The sequence below is a fragment of the Cibotium barometz genome, chromosome 10 (genome assembly GCF_041138505.1).
Source record: "Cibotium barometz isolate CiBa-2024 chromosome 10, ASM4113850v1, whole genome shotgun sequence".
NCBI classification, from domain to species: domain Eukaryota; kingdom Viridiplantae; phylum Streptophyta; class Polypodiopsida; order Cyatheales; family Cibotiaceae; genus Cibotium; species Cibotium barometz.
Genome location: NC_141055.1, coordinates 28344183 through 28364347, shown reverse-complemented (window position 1 = coordinate 28364347; position 20165 = coordinate 28344183). Strand labels below are relative to the sequence as shown.

The following is a 20165-nucleotide window of genomic DNA, read 5'->3' as shown; positions in this document are numbered from 1 at the left end:
TTCCCTCTTTCTCACACGTTGGTGGTCAAGTTGTTTCCTTCCTCCTTCTCCCTTCATACTACTAAGAGCTTAGAGAGCTCAATGATGTTGAACTTTTTTTTTTCAAATGTTGGCTAAAGAGACAAAAGAAAACGATGAACTGTTGTGCTTGCTAAAGCACTGAAATGCTATGCGCCTGAGCTTATAGAAGGCAAAGACCTCTATTAGGTGATGACCCATGGAGCTATTTTTCTTCTTTTTTTAAATATATAGTAAGCTGCGCTCAGTAAAAAAAAGGGAAAAAAATATGTATAGTGTTGCACTTTCAATCAAACGATTGTAATGCGCTGTCGGTTTAGCCCGATCAAAATGCTCTACACCTGAGCACGAACAAGGTGATGAAGCCTTGGCCACTTGAGCTTGGCTAAACACTCTAGATAGACCTGCTACATTGCTTGCAACTTGCCTCGCTTCGTTGTTTAATCATCTTGCACCTACACAGCCCACAGCTCGCCTCACTTCGTTGTTTGATCAAACCACCACTTTAAACGATGGAGGACTCGCTGCTACCTATAGAATTCGCAGAGCGGTTGACAGCTTCCCACTCGAGCGCGGACTCATTGCTACCTATATAGAAGTCACGACACTGAGAACTTCCAACTTGAGCTACCAACAGCGGGCTGAGTGAATGCAATGCTTAGGCTTAGCGTCCGATTGATGAACGGTCTGAACCCCAATAACCAAGAGAACCTCCCGGACAAAAAAAAAAAAGCCCCAGGGGCGGTTCGGCACGCAAATCGAGGTCGATGCCCCAAATTTGGGTACCTCGTCCCAAAATTTAGACCGTACACACTTACAAGGGCGCCCGTACGATGGCCGCACAAGAACAAAAGGATGGTCGCCCACTGTGTGGTCCACACGTACCATTACGTGGACACCCATGTTGCCCCTGACCAGATAAGGTACATGCGTACCACTTCTTTCCCTGTTAACCGCCGCGACACCGTACCTTTCCCCTAGACCCATGCAGGCCACTGATCTACAGCCTTTACTGGTACATCGTCCTTTTCTCCTTGCTTTGCGCAGCGCCCGTACCCGTACCCCACAGTTATATAAACCCCCGGGGTGCTCCATGGGCAACACGCATTTCTGTGTAACCTATGCTCTGCTGTGCCGCTGTCCGTACTGCCGTTCGTCCCTGTGCATGTACTTGCTGTAGTATACTACAGCCACCCCTCTCACACCCCCTCATTTGCCCCTTTTCAGATAAGGCAATTTTCCTCTATCCCCCTCTTGCTAGGAGGCAGTGTCCTTAACTCTTCTCCCCCCCCGCAGTCCCCCCACCAGCCCCCGTGTGAAGAGACTTACAGCAGCCCTCAGCCCTTCTCCCCTTTTGAAAAACGTTTTTGTGTTAAGGACATCTCACAATCCCCCCCCCCCCATTTGCATGGACTTTAGTAAGAGGTTTTAGCCTTAAGAGAGGGTTCGTGCGCTGTGGTCTATTGCTCATACAATGAGCAAACGATCTCAGAATTGAGATCCAACTGAAGCGTCATCCAAGATGGCCCCTTCCCGGAAACGTCAGAATATTAACTTGGGAGGAGGAGCGCGAACAACGAGATTAGGGAAGATGCTCCCGATGCAACCCTCCCTTTACAAGCTCCTCAAGGAAATGGTGGCCAGGTTAGCTTGGTTATCTTTTAAAGAAGAGTTTTATTTATATTAGTGTTAATAAGTGTGTATCTTTTTCTTTTAAAATAATGACATAAAATTGTATGAAGTTACGAATTGTGTGATGCTGTATTCAATAAATTGCATTGAAATTGTTATCTTTAAAGAGTGCAAGTTTTTCCTGGCTTCGACGCTAACTCCGTTCCGTGCTTGTGTAGCCGAGCGGCGTATTTAGCAAAGCCCGGGAATGGCCCAAGATATCCCTCAAACCATTGGGAGAATAAGGTTCGCCGATTGAGGTGAGAGATTATGATACTGCTTAGTTCTGAGGACCCAGGCTAGTGTAGTGAATAAGCCCACCCTAGTGTGTAGACATCCCTCTGAGGGGCGGGAGGATCGAGCGATGGAGCCTGGGAGGGCGACAGGCCGGCTTAAGTCCTCGCCAGCGGCCGCTGACGATGAGGTGTATGGTCCCCTAGGGTTTTGCTCAGCATGTAGAGGCTGGAAGGCCAAATTCTAGATCATCGGTAGTATAAAAGAAAAGAATAAGAGAGCCGGTGTGGCTTGTATTAAATTGATTCATGTATAAACTTTTTTATAAATCTTGTCTTTGGTATTATTGTATTGTGAAAAAAGGCTATTTTAACAAACCTTGTGAAAAGGGCCTTAATTAAGGAATATGTTTATTTATGTCAAACACTGTGGTAGGATTAATTAGAAAACAAATTGACACGTGAGTAGGGTGGAAAGTGGGAGGATGGAATGCCCCGACGGCACCATCCTACGGACGGGTGGACCCGATTAGTCGGGTAGCTTTCCAACAGATTAAGTGAAAGCCCTACGCTAGATAAATAGGTTCTTGGCTAGTAGTTGCCCAATTTATGATCAATTACCCTATGGGTGATTTGATTTTTAGAAGATCATGCTCCCCCTGCAGGATAGGACTAGGTCTTACCTATGAATCGTATCTTTGAATCTCTACATGGTCAAGGTGTCGATAAATAGGAAATTTTCTCCAAGTTAAGACTTAGTGGATTATCTTAAGTGTTTCTCCTATTTTAGAAGGGGGGAACCTTACAAAATTGTTAAACTTGTGCACTTTTGCATCAATTATTTATCAACATGCTCTCTACATAACACTAATGCCTAGATCTATACATTTTCTTGATGAAAAATGTATTAAAATATTGTAATCCACAATGTGTGCTTGCAAACAGTGTCTTCTCAACACTTTTCTTGCTATCTTTACTTGCAATACATCAAGATTTATACTAATGTATATAGATAATAGATTTGTAATCTTTGTCCAACGTCTTTGTAAGAAAGCGATAAGATTAGAAGGATTTTGATCAAGAATCATTTACTGTTATTATCATCAAGATTTGATTTTAGTACAATAAACTTTGCATAGTCTATAAACTGCTCTATTCTGCATTATAGATCTGCACAGAATAGTACTATGCATTATAACCTCCAATTCTACACTATTCTTGAAACAAATCTTCATTATTCTTCAACTCTGCACCTAAATCTACAGAGTAATTGTATTCTGCATACTTCTTGAAACTGCATCAAGATTCTACACAACAACCTTGAAACTACATCAAATTTTTGCACAACAACCTTCTTCTTGCAACATTATTTTGAGAACTCAAAGATTTGGCAATCTAAGGTTTCAATCTTGAAGAAATAAGGGCTCTAAGGATAAAGTATGTTCCCTAAGTAAGATAATTCAAGAAATCACTCAATACTGGTTGCTGAAATTTTTGTAAATTTTAATTTAAAAAATGAAGAACTTCAAGAAATCAAATAGTGTTTAATATAAATTCAAAAATGATTAACCCAAATTTCATTGCTAATCTTCTCAAATTAAAAAAATAGCAAATTTGAAAACTGTGTAAAAATCAATTCCGAAAATGGTTCACTAATCATGATTTACAAAAATGCATTTTGAAAAATTGGATTAATAGTAATCCAAAAATGATTATCACTAATTATGATCAAGAAAATTTATTCAAAAGATTAGATTAAAAATAATTTAAAAATGATTAATCTTTTAATAATTCTCTACATAAGGATCTAAGCCAAGAGCTCTGATACTAATGAAAGAAAACAGCAACATCTAGTTTAGTCTTAGATTAGCTTAGGTTAGTTATGATTAACCTGATTAGCTTGGATTAGAGAGAAAACTAGAGAAGATGTCTAAGGTATTCAATGTCATAAAGGTATCCAAAAGGTTTAAAGCTACAATAGTCCTAGAGCACATGCCCATGTGTCCTAATCCCACATGTAAATAACCCTAAGATGTAAATAACCCTAAGCCCATGTGCCAAGGCCCATCTCATGTACATGTGCATTCTCAAAATGCTTTATTACAAAAATATAAAAATTAATATATATATTTTCAATATAGATTATTTTATCTTGAAAAATAAACATTATAATAAATGGCAAGACGAGATATATGTAGAATTAAAAAATAAGCTATTTTATCTTTAAAAATAAACATAAGAACTCTATTAGGGCCGATTTATTTGTACTCTTAGGTTAGTAGGAAACTTTTGAATAGAATTACGCTCAGAATGTTTTGCATAGTTGGTTTTCCTGCTGCAAGAATGCTTTCTTGTTTCTGCGACAGGTAAAAGCTTTTTTTATTTCTTCATGTGTGGTGCGGAGCAGGAAAAGAACATCATTGCTTGGATTTTCAGACAAAATGGTGAGCCACTTTATGCTCAGTTTAGAAAGTTCTACTCTTGCGTTCTGTTAAACCCTAGAAAACTTTCTTGGCAAGCTGTGTGTGTGTGTGTGAGAGAGAGAGAGAGAGAGAGAGAGAGAGAGAAAGAGATTGTCTATTAACGTCCACCAAGGACCCAAAGTGCTATGAGATCAAAAGGTAATACATGTGGTCCATGATTAGACTGAATGTCCAAAAGGAAAAATAGTACTATCTATTAGAAAACAGGGCCTGTGTGGTATGTGAGTACTGTATGTACGATGAAATAGGCAGATCCCATCCTGTGCTATCCTCCCCATATACAAAGTACATGGTATCAATGTCTATCCCCATGTTAATTCCTCTCTATGGCACTGGAGTACGCCCCGAATCTGGAGAAAGAAGGTCTGGATCTTGTAGGCAGGGACGTGTGGCTCTCTAGAGGGAGTGTGCTCTCTTCACATCCACGCAGTCATTGTATGTCGGGGTTGCGACACACTCTCATGGCATTGTCCATGATTTGTTTGCTCTCTCTGGTGCCATTGCAAATGGGCATTCATCATACCCATTTGGTGGGGGCCAAAGAAGTTTTTAATGGAGGTCTGAGTGGTATCCAGCTGATCAACTCAAACCTTCCGTGAGAGAGAGAGAGAGAGAGAGAGAGAGAGAGAGAGAGAGAGAGAGAGATGCAGCATGTCGTTGAAGCTTGTTTTTGATTAATGCTAATCAAGTGCTGGTAAAGAGCTAATTAATGTTAATCACATTATGCTGCAAAAACACAAGAAGACCAGAGAATCAACTTAATTTACTATATATTGCCTAAACTTGAATATGTACAATGCTGAACTTGGATTTAGACTCTTGGAACCCTATCGTGCTAGCCTTAACCTACATGCATAAACATAAGGTTACCGCTGTCCCAAGACTTGTGCATGGTTGAGATCTGCACATCAAGGCGGCCTTCTTACTGGTCCAGACAATTCCACTGTTGCACATGACTTTGACTGAGCAGATATACTTTCACCTGCCCCTCATCTGCCTAGGTGTCCGAGCCAATGCCCATGGTCCCTTAATTGCATATTTAATTCTCCTGTTTTCTTGCTAGTGACCTTAAACAAAAAGGCACTTGCACAACACAAACTAGACTTCCTAATTGACTTGATTAGTGTTCCAGGCACCTAACTAGAGGTCTAATAAATGCGTCAAACACTTGTACATTCATTACAACTTCCAAGTGGGATGTCGTGGTATCTATGCATGATGGAGTTGATGGTTTTTAGTCTTGTGGATGACTACCATGAGGTTATAAATTGCACTTTCTTATAAGGTGAATTTAGGCATGTTCTTGGATTCATCTAGGTATATCTTTATGATGTATTAGCGGACGTGCAAATTTCACATTGTGAAGTTTTTGTCCAAGTTGTAGCCAGTTGATATTGTGTTAATTCTTTCTATATTGTGTTAATTCTTTCTATCTTTAGTGGTGCATATGCCCTATCAACTACCTTTTTGTTGTAATAATTCTTTCTATTTGTTATGATCCTTGGTGCTAGGCTTCATTATGGCTGAGTCTGCCCTGTATCTTCGGAGCTCTGACAGAAACTCAGGACAGAGACCTTTGTGTGAATGTATGTTGTGTGTGCATTGGATGTGTGTGTGTGTGTGTGTGGGAGCATATATTGATACCAAGTTCTACACCCACTATTGGGCATTGATGACGTTAGTGGGAATGTCGTAGTATCTAGTCCATACTATGCATGATGGAGTTGATGGTTTATTGTATTGTGGATGACTACCATGAGGTTATAAGTTGCACTTTCTTATAAGGTGAATTTGGGCATGTTCTTGGATTCATGTAGGTAAATATATATATACATCGATAACTTACACATAGACATTGACATTCGCTGGATCCTAAATCTAGATGGTGCCTAGCGACATGCCCCTAGACGAGGGCTCACAAAATGCATAGTGCCCATTCCAAAATGAGTCCTAAGTGTATCGACTAAGTAGAATGTCCACACTGCACCCTAATACGATAGGTGTGCATGTGACAAAAACGTAGCTTCAAATGCCTACTACCTAGACCTAGATTCTCCCTCACGCAAGATTCCTACATGCAAGCTAACGGATGGATCTATTGCAAAACCCTAAAGAATTATGCAAAGCTAACGCACAAGCAAACTAACAAACATGTGGCTGTGGAACGTCCTGGGCGACCACATGCTCTGATATTAATGTGACATGTGTGCGGAAGCTTGAATAATTTATTGCAGATTAAGTTGCTAATAACACAAATCACATGACTTTATCACTTAGCTGCAAATACATAAGAGACAAGGTGGAATAGACCTTAATTATTCTGGATTGTCAAAACATGAATATATACAATGGTTGCTCATATTTGGGCTCTTGAATGATGTGCGTTAACTACTAATGCATGCTACTGACTTTAAGTGCCACTCCAATGTTCAATGGTTGGAACTTGCCATGCTATGGCTGCAAACTGTTGATCCAACTCTGGCTAGTGCTGCATCTAGCTTGGAGTGCAGATCTTGCACCAGATTCTCTCATTTGACCCTCAATCGCCTATTTATAGGTGTTCTCTTGGGTTGCTCAATCTATTAGGGCTGGTTGGTTGGCCATCAACTGTGGCCAACTTTGCAAGATGCCAAATGTGCCAATAGTTTTCACACTTGGCACTTAGTCTTTGGGATGTTCGGGTAGCACTTGGGTCTCCTAAATAGCACTTTTCGGGCCTTTAAATATGTTGAACTTGCTAATAACGAGTCATGACCAAGTAGCACTTATGGAAGTGGTGCGTGTGACATATTTGCTTTATTAGTAAGAGGGGATGTCATGTGCATCTGGTAATCCCGATGCTCATGGACATGATTATCTTTCCTAGCAGTATATGGGAAGATTTAGAGGCAGATTTGGACCTGATTTTGAGGTCCTACGGGTGCCCGTAAGTGCGCGGAACATGCACCCATGGATGGGACACCTTTCGGGCATAGTTTGGAGGCCAAATATGACTTTTTGGACATTATTATATAGGTCAAAAAGGCAAAACCGCCGTGAACAAGACTCTCCATCCTATCCCTATATAAAGAAGGTCAAAGGGCATGGAAAGGCAGAAATCAGATTAGATCTCTCGGGCATCTCACAGATGTTGTCAAGATTGACTCTCATTATTAGCACGTTCAACATATTCAAAGGCCCGAAAAGCACTATTTAGGAGACCCAAGTGCTGCCCGAACATCCCAAAGACTAAGTGCCAAGTGTGAAAACTGTTGGCTCATTTGGCATCTTGCAAAGTTGGCCATAGTCGATGGCCAACCAACCAACCCTAATAGGTTGAGCAAGTAGCACTTATGGAAGTGGTGCGTGTGACATATTTGCTTTATTAGTAAGAGGGGATGTCATGTGTATCCGGTATTCCCGATGCTCATGGACATGATTATCTTTCCTGGCAAGTATATGGAAAGATTGAGAGGCAGATTTGGACCTGATTTTGAGGTCCTGCGGGTGCCCGTAAGTGCCTAGAACATGCACCCTTGGATGGGACACCTATTGGGCACAGCTTGGAGGCCAAATATGACTTTTTGGACATTATAATTTATTATATAGGTCAAAAAGGCAAAACCGCCCTGAACAAGACTCTCCATCCTATCCCTATATAAAGAAGGTCAAAGGGCATGAAAAGGTAGAAATCAGATAGATCTCTTGGGCATCTCACAGATGTTGGCAAGATCCCCCGCATACAGGCAATTGTAGGCAAGAAGGCAAGCATCTGGAGAGCACGACCAAGATGTGGAATCAGCAAGCTTTTGTATGCACGTAGATTAATATGCACAAATTGGATCTAGGTCAAGATCCAAGATCATTGTACGTATTCATGTTTGGAGTATACAATAGATTAGGTCTACCTTGTCTTCTGCGTGTTTGCTAAACATAGGATTAGCGTTAATCATAGATACGCTTCCACAACGCATGTCACATTGGTATCAGAACTTAGGTCATCTTAGGGCAGTCCTTAGCTTGTATTTTTTGTAGGCTGAATTAGGGTTTGTGGTTTAGTGTTTGCAAGCCAAGATTAGAGTTTTTGTATTTCGCATGAGTTCAGCCTTAGCAACAGTGTTTTCAGCCCTAGATTCAGTGTGGAAGGTGGAAAAACCGAATTAGGGTTATCGTTTTTAAGGTTTTAGCTCATGCACAAGTTGTTAGCATATATCATCTCCTATTGGTGGCTTTTTTGGTGTCTACGGGAGCCATTTCTATGCCCTGGCATTCCCCATATTTTCCCCCATATTTTCCCCTATTTTCCACCTATTTTATGGGCCTTTGATGTGGGTTGCCCGCCCTTTTTTATGGTATTTTACCTATTCTCAGGTCGTGTAGGAGCCTAGGAGGCAGTTGGCCAGCTCATATAGGAGTGTATATATATGCTGCCCTCTTCCTCACTTTTCATCATTCTTGATCACTCTGGTGAGCACTGTCAGCCCTTTGCCTACGGAGTCCACTCCTCGCCTACGAGCTGGTTGTATCCACTCTTTTCTTGAGGATTAGTGCATCAGCGTTTTGCTGTTTTCTCTCATCTCTCTCTTGGAGCTTCAGCATTTTTGTCATTCGTCTACATCTTTCCATTGCTCTTTGACATGGTATCAAAGCACAGAGACGTCTAGACCTGAAATCGCCGATTTGGAGGTTAATTGGTGCTGATTTTTTGCATTTCACGCAAACTTGCAAACTCGGTGGCTGTCTGTAGTGGTTCATCCCTGCGTTTTTTGCTCCAGAGGGGCAAATCCGCATTTTTTGTGTTTTTTTAATCCTCCCTCCTTCCTTTCTATCATGCCCATCCTCCCTACAAGTGCAGAGAGCAGCTCTTGGGCTGTTTTGGTGATTGCGCTTTTCAGAGAAGGTACATCATGGCACTCATCCAACCTCTGTCAGTTCATATATCCACTCTTTCGACTTTTCCTTTAGATGCCAAATTGGATGGCACAAACTACGACATCTGGAAAGTCATGGTGGAAGCAGTTGTGGAGGCTTGTGATCTTCTGGAGTTCATCACTCGACTGGTCCTTCGGCACAACTCGGACATCATAGAGGATGAGGATACGAGGGATGCCCTTACGCACGAAGCTGCTCTATGGGATCAGCTTAATGCTCTTCATTCTTCTGAACTCTCAACCCTCAGTGATTGCTCACATCAAACGGGATACCCATGCACATCTTGCTTGGAAGAGACTATGGAACATCTACGATCGGAAGACACCCATGAAGAGGTTTCCCTGGAACTTCAAATGTCGAAGCTTTCAACCACTGATTCTACTTCCATGCGGGATCACATCAACATATTGGAGTCATTGCGATCTGAGCGGAAATCGTTACCTGGGATGAGTTGGTGTCTATGGTCCTTGATCAGGAGAGGAGATTCAGGGATTCTTCTTCAACGAAAGTTAACCAGGCTTTCATTGGATAGAGAGGGGGCAACCTAACAAAGGCAAAGGTGGGGCACCTCCCTCTAAGGACTCTAAGGACACCAAGGAGAAGTCTTTAACTTCTAATTTGTGTTTATTTCTCCAATTAGGGGCACTTATGGCAACAATGCCGGAGTGGCATGCGGGATTTGGAAGGGAAGTCAAAGGATAAAGGGAACCCTGATTGATCTTGAGTCCAAGACTCCCCCTCCAGTGGCTGAGCAGGCTTTTCCTTCTTGTTCCCACTCTCCTCCGGTGGATTTGGGACACCAGTGCCACAACACATGACTTATCGCAAGGATTGGCTTGATGAACTACAGCAACGCCGTGGCAGAGTTGCCACTAGAGATAACTCTACTGTCCCCATTCTGGGCGGAGGGACAATGTGTGACACAAAAAGGCAATGACTCGGAACAAGCCTTCAAACAAAAAACACACAGCAAAAGGTGGCACAAACACTATAAATAGACATTGCATTGAGCTGGAAACCCCCTCCCCCCCCTAGGTATTGCTTTTATTAAGATAGAAGCTTTTCTGTTACAAAGATAACCAAGGTGCGGGTGAAAACATCGGATCTTTCCCTCAGTTCTTCGGCAAGGTAACTCAAGTCCACGACTGGCAAAGAGCTCCCAAAGATTGTCCAAAGTCTGTCTAGAAACAGCTCTCAAAATTGCCCTCTAAAACGGGTTTCACATGTGTGAGCTGAAACCGACGTGGTACAGCTGTACGGACAGTTCCTGTCATCGACGGCTGTATCTCTGTTCCGTCTCTGTTGAGAGAGAGAAGAGACGTAGCTGTACGGACAAATTAACGCAGCAGAGAGAGAGAGAGAGCTGGTTGTTTGCTGAAGGTGTGAGCACACGCTCATAAGAGAGAGAGCCAGCCCCTTTTTAATGAATTTGGCCGGCTATTTTTGTAGTGCTTTTTTCCCTTTATGCCATAAGTGGCTTTGCTCCCAAAAATAGCAACTTTTAAGCTTTTCTCCAAACTTGCTTCCAAGTTTGAAGTGAGGCTCCTTGTTTTGTCCACAAAGACCTGTCCAATAGTACTAATATATCCAACCCTGTGTGAAAACACTAACTCATCTCTTTAATGAAAGAGTGAAAATATATTCAACCAGAACTGAACATATATTTATTTCTTGCATGTACAAAGCCAAAAATACTTGGCTGATAAAAAGGATAGTGGCAAAAATACGCTGTTGAAGTGAAAACAAAAGTAGCATTCTTGTACAATATTTTATGTCTTGATGTGAGACCGAGATCTGCTAATCTAAAGTTCTGAAGACGCTTTAGCATTGTCATAGTGTGTGATCTTTGGCTGGGGCTAGAAGACTGTCATGTGTCCTTTGGCTCCGCAATCGATACATGTAGGCTGCCACGCACATAGTTTCACAGTAGCTTGAGGCTTCATTCGACATGCTACTCCTTTCTCAGACTTAGTAGATGTTGGGTGAGGATCGTCAAGCTTCTGCTGCTCCTCAAGGGATGTCAGGCGAGGTTTCTTCTTCTCATAGCATGACTGTTCATCCAAGTCCTCCAGTGTGTGTTTTCGGGATTGTTCAGGAGATTTCAGGATGAGAAGATCTCCGTTTGGCTGTAACTGAATGTTGTTGTCTTCCCAGAGATATCGAAAGGCCAAGTCTGTAAGATCCTCAGCATACATTTGGGCTAGATCTCCAAAAATGTCCATAATTGACTGATCTCGAGCTACCTTTCCAGACAGAAGTGTCTCTGTCACTATTTGGGCATTCTCTGCGCTTCAGGCCTATGGACGAGTTCTGTAGGATGGACTGGCATCTTATGGTTGGGGACTTATGTCTACACCGAGAGCCAGTAGGCTGGATATATGGGTTGGGATTGTGTATCTGCGCCCAAATCCAGAGTGTGGTACCACGGACTACAAGCTAAATGAATAGGGAGACTGTTCAATGCATCCTTGCATAACATGTTTGCAAGTTAAAAATCCTGTCTTTGCATGAACTATTTGATTGCATGCAAGATTTGTTTGTGTAGTTCACATGTAGGGGACGCCCTCTTGTGAACCGTGCGAGTGAAACTGTATTCTGACCTCGTTTGTGGGCTGTAGACAGGTGGTAAGTACACCACTTTACTCTTTTATGAGTTAAAGCAATGTATTCTTTGTTTTGCAGGTCCACACTTTAATAAGTGTGTCCGCCCAAGTTATAAGTGAGATTGGGCGTCCACACTTCATTAAAGCTCGGGCGGACAAACTATAAGTAAGAATAGACTAGAATTCCCTTCCGGTCGGCTAGGCGAGTGTCCAGGCACCCTTCCCACTAAATTTGTGTGGAAAAGGGATGGTTATGGACTGGGTGGCAGTATGAGGACCTGTCACCATGCTATTACTCATTTTGAAAATTACCTCTCTCTACACTCTCTCTCTAGAAATAGGCGCCCCCCTTCAAGAGAGCCTATTTTTGTTATTCTCTCTAACTTTTTGCTTGGTGAGAGTGCTGATTTTCATTCCCTCTTGCTCCCAGCTCCAATGGAAAGCTTGAAGATTCTTCCTTTCACAGTTAAGCCTCCAGTTGCTCACCTTTTCACTCTATCTCTCTCTTCTAAATGAATATGGAGTCTCCTAACCATTCTACCGCCCCCAAATTCTGCTGAAATCCTAATTTTCAGAAACCCTAATTCTGCAGAAACCCTAATTTCGGAAACCCTAATTTTGGAGGAAACCATACCAAGCTGTGCCCCTTACTCATAGGCATCTAAAGAGCCCAAAATGCCCAATTTTGGACTCATATAACCTGCTTAAAACCCTAAAAATCAGAAACCCTAATTTCAGCCGGAAGTGGAAAACGGTCACATTCAAGCTGTAGTTCGTCCGCACGGAGGTGGAGCTCGACATTGATCGTCCAATACTTGGTAAGAGCATTTTGCAAGCAATTTTCAATTTGAGATTCGAATGCTTTGTCAATATGGTCTCCTATGTCTCGGTCCTGGCACACACATGTGTATGTGTATGGATGCCAGTGGAGCATAGCTGCGTTTGACAAGCTTCAAGGAATCAAGGAACGAAGCTACTCTCAAGTGAAGCTATGGATTCCATCGTCTACGACAAATTTGTTTGCAATGCTGTTTTCATGATCATGGATGCACTTGAACAGTTTGGCATGTGAATGCCCGTGAGGCTTGTAACAGTTTTCCTTGATAATAAAATCTATTACAAGGGGGGTCGGCCCTTTCCGGCCCTAGTGCAGTGTGCAAAAATAAAATTCAGCTTCTTACTCTATTGTGTTGCGCCATTTAAAATTGTTTAATTATGTTAATAGCTTAAGTGTTTGCCAAGATTGTGCTCAACCCCGACCGGGGGAATCTCATTGGTATCAGAGCCTAGGATCTTCCTCCTTTCTGTGTGGAAGACGGTCCTAATCTAGCTTACACTAGCTGTTAGCATTCTTAAGCATTATGGCGAGCCAAACAGGTACTTCACGGGATGTAAATCCAAGGAAGAGTACATATGTGAAGCCAAGAGGAGACAATGTGCATGATGATACTCAAATGCATGAACAATACACTGCTGAAAATGTTTTTCTTGGGTCACATGATGGTATTGCACATGCCGGACAGCCATCTTATGTTAGAAGGGAAGGAAATGCAACTCATGTATATATGGGACAGCCATCCCGAGGTAAGGAGAAGGCTATACAGAGTGATGCACATGATGCTATGCAGGCTGAAATTGCAGACCTCAAAAGGCAATTATGTATGATGCAAAAATAACTCAAGGATATGCATGAAGACTCACAGTCAAGGCATGTATCTCGTGTGTCAAAGCATTCTCCTTTTGTGAATGATGCATTGGAAAATGTTGCCATGGAATTGGGGGTTCAACCAAGAGATATGGCTGTCTCTTACCTTATGGGACAAGGTGATGTAGTTACTCGAAAGGAAGGAGGGCTTAGGTTTAAAAAGCCTCCTCTTATGAATCAACATGCAGCTGAAACATCAAAGCTTAAATCTATTGTGCGACAGGAAAGAGAAGAGGCGTCTGCTACCTCTCATCATGCCTCTACCGCACATGTTTCTCCTCCCCACAGGTCATCTATTAAAGCTCATGAAAGTCTTCTCAAGGAACCGACTCATAAATCAGCCCCTCCTCATGATGGAATTGAGCGATATGTTCCTACTAATGAAGCAAATAAGCAACCAATCGAGAGAGATGAAGAGGAAACGCATCAACATAAGAAGAAGAAGACTAAAGAGTTTACTGCAGGTGACAAAACAGTTAAGTTTGAGTATTTTCATGGAGAATATGATTCTACCAAAGCTCTATCTTTTATCTCCCAATTTGAAATTGCTTTTCATGAGGGAGAATTTTCAGAATCATCAAAACTCAGACATGTGGGCATGTACATGAAAGGCACTGCTGCTCATTGGTGGTTGGCCGAGAAGCTTTCCGGCAACACCATTTCTACATGGGCTGAATTCAAACAAAAGTTTTATGATCAATTTTTGCCTCCAAATTTTACTCAGGATATATGCAGGAAGTGGGACAGGTTGGAGCAAAAAGAAGGGCAATCCATTACCTCTTACGTCTCCAAATTTTGGGAGGTATTAATGGAAGTGTTACCCTTCATCGTTACTGAAGAAGAAAAGAAGAGGAAATTTGAGTCAGGATTGCAACCCATCTTCCAAAGAGGACTACAAATCTATCCAAACCAAACTCTTCGTCAACTCATAAACTCGGTCTTGGCTTCCGAAGAGCTTAATGTCAAATGGGTGCAATCTAGAATTGACCAAAGCTTGGGCAAGGGTAAGGAGAAAGCTGGTTTTAATGTGCAAAAATAAAATTCAGCTTCTTACTCTATTGTGTTGCGCCATTTAAAATTGTTTAATTATGTTAATAGCTTAAGTGTTTGCCAAGATTGTGCTCAACCCCGACCGGGGGAATCTCATTGGTATCAGCACAATCTTGGCAAACACTTAAGCTATTAACATAATTAAACAATTTTAAATGGCGCAACACAATAGAGTAAGAAGCTGAATTTTATTTTTGCACACTGCACTAGGGCCGGAAAGGGCCGACCCCCCTTGTAATAGATTTTATTATCAAGGAAAACTGTTACAAGCCTCACGGGCATTCACATGCCAAACTGTTCAAGTGCATCCATGATCATGAAAACAGCATTGCAAACAAATTTGTCGTAGACGATGGAATCCATAGCTTCACTTGAGAGTAGCTTCGTTCCTTGATTCCTTGAAGCTTGTCAAACGCAGCTATGCTCCACTGGCATCCATACACATACACATGTGTGTGCCAGGACCGAGACATAGGAGACCATATTGACAAAGCATTCGAATCTCAAATTGAAAATTGCTTGCAAAATGCTCTTACCAAGTATTGGACGATCAATGTCGAGCTCCACCTCCGTGCGGACGAACTACAGCTTGAATGTGACCGTTTTCCACTTCCGGCTGAAATTAGGGTTTCTGATTTTTAGGGTTTTAAGCAGGTTATATGAGTCCAAAATTGGGCATTTTGGGCTCTTTAGATGCCTATGAGTAAGGGGCACAGCTTGGTATGGTTTCCTCCAAAATTAGGGTTTCCGAAATTAGGGTTTCTGCAGAATTAGGGTTTCTGAAAATTAGGGTTTCAGCAGAATTTGGGGGCGGTAGAATGGTTAGGAGACTCCATATTCATTTAGAAGAGAGAGATAGAGTGAAAAGGTGAGCAACTGGAGGCTTAACTGTGAAAGGAAGAATCTTCAAGCTTTCCATTGGAGCTGGGAGCAAGAGGGAATGAAAATCAGCACTCTCACCAAGCAAAAAGTTAGAGAGAATAACAAAAATAGGCTCTCTTGAAGGGGGGCGCCTATTTCTAGAGAGAGAGTGTAGAGAGAGGTAATTTTCAAAATGAGTAATAGCATGGTGACAGATCCTCATACTGCCACCCAGTCCATAACCATCCCTTTTCCACACAAATTTAGTGGGAAGGGTGCCTGGACACTCGCCTAGCCGACCGGAAGGGAATTCTAGTCTATTCTTACTTATAGTTTGTCCGCCCGAGCTTTAATGAAGTGTGGACGCCCAATCTCACTTATAACTTGGGTGGACACACTTATTAAAGTGTGGACCTGCAAAACAAAGCCATGCACAAAGCTGAAAATTCAGATTTGAAGGATGTAAAGCCCCCTCAAAGAGCTGAAAATGCAAAAGAAAAGAAACCGTGGCAGAAAAAGGGTGTTTATGGCTTGACTCCTCAACAAAGGGTACAATACATTCGTGAAGGCAAATGCTTTAGATGTGGTAGTAAAGATCACATCTCTCCACAATGCCCTAACAAGAATAAGAAGCCAGAAGAGCCTAAAGTGCATGTCAACATGGTATATGATGTACAGGGCAACACGGGACATGCAAACATGCATAGAATGGTATGCAAAGCATGGGGACAACTAAAAGACCAGCCAGCTTTATTCATGTTTGATGACTGCTCCACTGACAACTTCATCTCCACTGATATGGCTGCTGCCTTGGGGATTGAAGTAGGTGACATGGGACCCGAAATTCATGCATGTTCAGCTTTTCTGGAAAAAGATGTGAAGGTTACACCCCTTATTGGAAAGCTGCGAATGCATATCCAAGGATACCTCGACCACGAGAACTTTCTCGTTGCCCCTCTTAGTGGATGTGATGTATTACTGGGAAAACCTTGGCATGCACGCCTTGAGCCTACCAAGAATTACAAGACCAACAAAATCACTTTTATGTATAAAGGTAGAGAGCATCATTTAGATGCAGGTGTGTCGGGTGATACTATCCCCGTTGTATCTCATATACAAATCAATAAAGCAATGAAAAAGAGTGTTTCTTCGTACTTGGTTTTTGTACGTGATAATGTGGAACACAGTAATGTACATGTGGACACTCTTACTAAAGAGAGGCTGAAATTTTTAAGCGAATTCGGGGATTGTTTTGCTGACTCTTTACCTAATGTAATGCCTCCTTCACGGCCAGAAGATCACCGCATTGAATTAGTTCCAGGGAATTCACCTCCAAATAGGCCAGCATATCGTGTTAGTGCTTGCCAACAAGAAGAGATTATGAAACAAGTGGGTGAACTACTTGAGAAAGGCTTGGTGCGGCCTAGTTCTTCGCCATTTTGTTCACCCGTTCTTCTTGTACAAAAGAAAGACGGTTCATTCCGTATGTGTGTGGATTACAGGGCATTAAATAAGATTACCATCAAGAATCGGTTTCCCATACCGAGGATTGATGATATCTTGGACAAGCTGGATGGATCATCTTGTTTTAGTCGCATTGATCTTAAAAGCGGCTATCATCAAGTGCGAGTGATACCACAGGATGTACATAAGACAGCATTTCGCACTTCTTTTGGTCTCTATGAGTATTTGGTTATGCCATTCGGTCTTACAAATGCCCCGGCTACTTTCAATCGCATGATGGACCGAATTTTCAGAAATCATAGAACTTTTACAGGTGTGTTCTTTGATGACATTCTTGTATTCTCCAAGAATGAGGAGGATCACAAAAAGCACTTAAGAGTGGTCTTTGAAGAACTAAGGCAGCATAAGCTTATGATCAACGCCAAAAAGAGTGAATTTTTCCTTTCAGAGATTCACTACTTGGGACACATAGTATCAAAGGATGGTGTACGAATGGATCCTGCAAAGATCCAAACCATCAAAGATTGGCCAGAACTTAAATCTATTCATGAAGTCCGAAGCTTTCTTGGTCTATGTTCATATTACAGGAGATTTATCTTTCACTTTGCAATGATTGCTTCGCCATTGCATGAACTCACCAAGAAACGTCCTATGTTTAAATGGACAGAGGTTGAGATTAATGCTTTCAATAAGCTCAAAAATGCCATTATCACAGGGCCAGTCTTAATCATTCCAGACTTGCAAAAGCCATTTGTGGTAGAATGTGATGCTTGTGGCAATTGCATTGGAGCCGTCTTAAATCAAGAAGGACATGCCATTGCATTTGAAAGCAGGAGATTGCAAAATGCTGAACTTACTCTTGATGTTTATCAGAAGGAATTATTGGCCGTCATTCATGCTCTCACAGTATGGAAACATTACTTATTGGGAGCTGAATTTGTTGTCAAAACTGATCACCAAAGTTTGCGGTACTTTCTTACGCAAACTAAACTCTCTGAGAAACAAATGAGAATGGCCAATTTTCTCTCAATGTTTCATTTTCAGATTTTGCATACTCCTGGCAAGAAAAATGTGGTAGCAGATGCATTGTCCAGAAAACCATATGTGGCTGCAATTTCGGTTGCTTCTCATCAAGACTTGTCTACTATGCGAGAAATGTACCATTTGGATGCTGATTTTTCAGATTTATGGGCTGATTTAATGACTGGTCATACACATGCTTCTTATGTGGTCAAAGATGGTTATATCATGAAGGATAACTGCTTATGTGTGGTTTCAAACATGAGACAAAAAGTTTTGGATGAATGTCATGCACCACCTTATGCAGGGCATAGAGGGATACTCCCTACTACTCAAATGATTGAGAGATACTTCTTTTGGCCAGGTATGAGGAAAGATATAGAAGCCTATGTACGTGCATGTGTCACCTGCCAAAAGGTAAAATTTGATAGGCAAAAGACTCCTGGTTTGCTTCAGCCTTTGCCTATTCCGGACCAGCCATGGGAAAGCATTGCAATGGATTTTATTATGGATTTGCCCCGCACCCCAAATGGCAATGATGCAATATGGACAATTGTGGACAGGTTTAGTAAACAAGCACATTTTCTACCTGTCAAAAAGACCATAAAACCAGAACATATGGTCAAAATTTTTGTGTCACAGGTATTTAAACACCATGGTATGCCCAAATCAATTGTGGGAGACAGGGATCCCCGAACAACAAGCCTCTTTTGGAGAGCTCTTTTTGATAACATGGGCACAAAGCTGAATTTTTCTTCAGCTTATCATCCTCAAACGGATGGACAAAGTGAAGCTGCAAATTCAGCTGTGTTGGATTTGCTTAAATGCTATGTGACAGATCAGAAATCTTCTTGGGAAAAGTATCTACCGCTTGTAGAATTTGCATACAATAATACGGTACATGCTTCTACAGGCAAGGCCCCATTTGAGATCATTTATGGCAAAGTGGTATTGCCACCTATCTTACGCACAAAAGATGAGATATTTGCTGCTGATGACTTTGTCAGGGACCTTGATATTGCCTTTTCACAAGTTCGGACAGCCATTGCACGCTCTCAAGCAAAGCATAAGAAAGCTGCCGACAAGCATAGAAGGCAATTGGACATTAAAGAGAATGACTTGGTATTGCTAAAATTTGAGAAAGCTAGACTCAGGAAGAGGTCTGGCAAGGAGAGAGCATGCCCAAAACTCTCTACCAGGTATTATGGACCCTTCAAGGTGATCAAGAAGATCAATGATGTGGCTTTTCGACTTGCTTTACCGGATCATTGGAAGATTCATAATGCATTCCATGTGAGCCTCTTGCGCAAATATGTGGGACCGGAACCTTTGGAACCGGTTATGGAAGATCCACCAGAGGTGGAAGAGCTGGAAGAGGTATTGCAACCAGAGCAAATTGTGTTTCATAAGGAGCGAAAGTTTGCAGGTGGCAAACTCCAGAGGCGCTACCTTGTGAAATTCAAGAACTATTCTCCTATGGATGCAAAATGGATGGATGAAACATACTTCCAGGAGTATCCGCAGCTCCTCCAAGCATATTTGGAAGCATTTCAGTTGCGGTCAACTGTTTAGAAGCAGGGGAGGATGTCACTATTTGGGCATTCTCTGCGCTTCAGGCCTATGGACGAGTTCTGTAGGATGGACTGGCATCTTATGGTTGGGGACTTATGTCTACACCGAGAGCCAGTAGGCTGGATATATGGGTTGGGATTGTGTATCTGCGCCCAAATCTAGAGTGTGGTACCACGGACTACAAGCTAAATGAATAGGGAGACTGTTCAATGCATCCTTGCATAACATGTTTGCAAGTTAAAAATCCTGTCTTTGCATGAACTATTTGATTGCATGCAAGATTTGTTTGTGTAGTTCACATGTAGGGGACGCCCTCTTGTGAACCGTGCGAGTGAAACTGTATTCTGACCTCGTTTGTGGGCTGTAGACAGGTGGTAAGTACACCACTTTACTCTTTTATGAGTTAAAGCAATGTATTCTTTGTTTTGCAGGTCCACACTTTAATAAGTGTGTCCGCCCAAGTTATAAGTGAGATTGGGCGTCCACACTTCATTAAAGCTCGGGCGGACAAACTATAAGTAAGAATAGACTAGAATTCCCTTCCGGTCGGCTAGGCGAGTGTCCAGGCACCCTT

The 20165-nt window shown here is 42.0% G+C and overlaps 1 protein-coding gene across 2 annotated transcripts in view; it reads left to right on the top strand.

Annotated features, from left to right (window-relative positions):
• The first annotated feature begins 4208 nt into the window (after positions 1-4208).
• Positions 4209-20165, top strand: part of LOC147634748 (protein GID8 homolog) — a 35856-nt gene continuing 19899 nt past the window's right edge. The window contains exon 1 of one of the 2 annotated variants that reach the window (XM_086803918.1): positions 4209-4366. In XM_086803918.1, the coding sequence (XP_086660044.1) occupies positions 4364-4366 (3 nt within the window). In that variant the 5' untranslated portion in view covers positions 4209-4363. The remainder of the gene's footprint in view (positions 4367-20165) is intronic. The other variant, XM_086803919.1, reaches the window with a different exon arrangement.